Source organism: Brachionichthys hirsutus, chromosome 15, assembly GCF_040956055.1.
Source record: "Brachionichthys hirsutus isolate HB-005 chromosome 15, CSIRO-AGI_Bhir_v1, whole genome shotgun sequence".
NCBI lineage: Eukaryota > Metazoa > Chordata > Actinopteri > Lophiiformes > Brachionichthyidae > Brachionichthys > Brachionichthys hirsutus.
The window spans coordinates 10,739,563-10,741,836 of NC_090911.1; the positions used below are offsets into that span (position 1 = coordinate 10,739,563).

Below are 2,274 nucleotides of genomic sequence, written 5' to 3' on the forward strand. Positions count from 1 at the left end.
GTAAAATAGTTTCCTAACATGCAGCCAATGAGAGCGTCTCCCCGCACAATCCCGCCGCCCTCCGCACCGCGTCCCGCGCGCTCATTGGACGACGGTCTGATGGAACGCAGGACACGCACGCACGAGTCGCTCGCGTGCAGGAGAGGTTCGGCTCATAGATAAAAACCGGAGGCGCGCTGGAAACGGGAGCTGAGCGGAACTTTGGCGAGGACACGGTGAAACGGGAGAAGGCGGGACCGAATTCATCCCTTCATATTTTATGGACCGCTTTTAAAAGATGCCAGCCGGTACTTCCGACAGAACGTCTCCACCCGCTGCGGCTTCCACACCGTCGGAAAAGCCCCGCTCTCTGTCGGAGACCAGAAAGGTAGGCTAACGCACATTGTTCATTTATTCATTTATATATATCAGTATTCCCATCCTAAACCCCCCCCCCCCCCTCCCCTCCTGTTTCAAGTCTTCCAAGCCAATCATGGAGAAGCGGAGACGTGCTCGCATCAACGAGAGCCTGGGCCACCTGAAGACCCTCATCATGGACGCGCTCAAGAAAGATGTGAGGAGTTTAAAACATAAAAGGATTCGAACGAATTTACCTTCGTCACTTTGAAGTCATCACGCGTTTCCATTTAGAGCTCCAGGCACTCGAAGCTGGAGAAGGCGGACATCCTGGAGATGACCGTGAAGCACCTCCGGAGCCTGCAGCGCCTTCAGACGACTGGTATGTGCACGGAACGCTAACTTTAGATGCTCGAAATATTCCCACGCTCCAAGAGTTATCACGTCTGGCGCTCTTAAAGAAGACATTTTACAAGCTTTACTATCTGTGCATCAGCTGCTGTGAACGCCGATCCATCCATCCTGGGTAAATACCGAGCCGGGTTCGGCGAGTGCGTTGGCGAGGTCACCCGTTTCCTGTCCACGTGTGAAGGCGTGACCGCCGACGTGAGGGCCCGCCTCCTCAGTCACCTGGCGGCCTGTGCGACCCGGATCAACTCCTTCGCACCTCAGATGGCTCCGCTGGGACTTCCACAGGCCGGTACTCGGATCCCAGCCGCGCCTCAGATGCCTTGCGAGAGCGCCGCCGCCGCGATGCACGCCTCCTCCCCAGACGCGATGACGCTGTACGGCGGCTTCCAGGTCATGCCGACGGCGGATGGACAGTTTGCGTTTCTTGTTCCAAGTGCAGCTTTGTTGCCGCCGACGGTGCAAACCGGCCATCCCACGTCCCCGGCTGCCCCCCCGGTCACCTCAGACTCCGTGTGGAGGCCGTGGTAGGAAATCAGCCGAAGGACTATCGGGCCTGTTTATGTGCATTTTGTAAATGTGTTCCAAACCTCCTTGAGAAAGATGTTTACACACTTTATTTTTGTTATTATGGACATTAGGAGATATTCTCGACCTCGGTGCTCACTGTGAATTTTCTTTTTTTTTTAATTGCTTGATATGATCACAATTTTCCCGGTGTCTCTTGAAACGTTATAAAACACTGTGTTTATTTGAGATGAATAAAGTCTTTCTATGATGTTTACCACAAGTGCAGCATGTTGTTTATTCCTCTTAAACAAAATCCCATCAGGTTGCCATGCCGATGTCCGACGTGGACGGTTTGCATCCTCTTACAGCAGCTACTCGAACACGCCCGCCTTATCGTTTCTTTCACAAAAGTGAAGCCTGCCTGGAAATAAACGCTGCTCTAATGAGCAAAGGAACACGAGAGGTCGTGTTTGGTGACCCCCCCCCCCCCCCCCCACGACTGCTCCTACGAGAAGTCGTGCTTGGAATAGACAGGATATAACTTAGATCTGGGTTTAGAGTCTTTAGAGTCAGAGCAGATCTGGGGGGGGGGGAGCTGGTCCAATCGCTGTCCAGTAAGTGGACATTTGAGGCGCTGATGGTCCTAGCATGTGTCCCGAGCGTGGTGCTAACACAGCGGGACACGAGCAGGGCGTGACCAGAGGTCACAGGTGCCTCTCATTCCCGCTCCGGAGACAAACGCAACTCCAGCAGCATGGTGCCTTGAGTCTGGCAACCCCCGTCAACAGACCTGGCAGCCCATCACCAGAAGACAGGGCCTCCCTTTGACGGTATCCAACGGTGGCACCTCCGGGGACAAACGCAGTCACACAACCCCCCCCCCCCCCCACCCCCACCATTGGGATGCTTCTGATTTAATATTCATGGAATTTAATAGTGGAGGTCATGAACAGAAATAAACAGCAATCATGTTGGGTTTTTTTAAAAGTTGTTCTTGTTTTTAAAAGGTGTGTGGGGGGG

At 53.6% G+C, this 2,274-nt stretch overlaps 1 protein-coding gene across 1 annotated transcript; it reads left to right on the forward strand.

Moving 5' to 3' along the window:
* The first annotated feature begins 277 nt into the window (after positions 1 to 277).
* Positions 278 to 1,275, forward strand: LOC137904551 (transcription factor HES-1-B-like). The gene is made up of 4 exons (XM_068748746.1): positions 278 to 367; positions 458 to 553; positions 631 to 718; positions 833 to 1,275. Exons 1-4 carry the CDS (start codon positions 278 to 280, stop codon positions 1,273 to 1,275), a joined length of 717 nt encoding a protein of 238 aa, XP_068604847.1.
* The last annotated feature ends 999 nt before the right edge of the window (positions 1,276 to 2,274 follow it).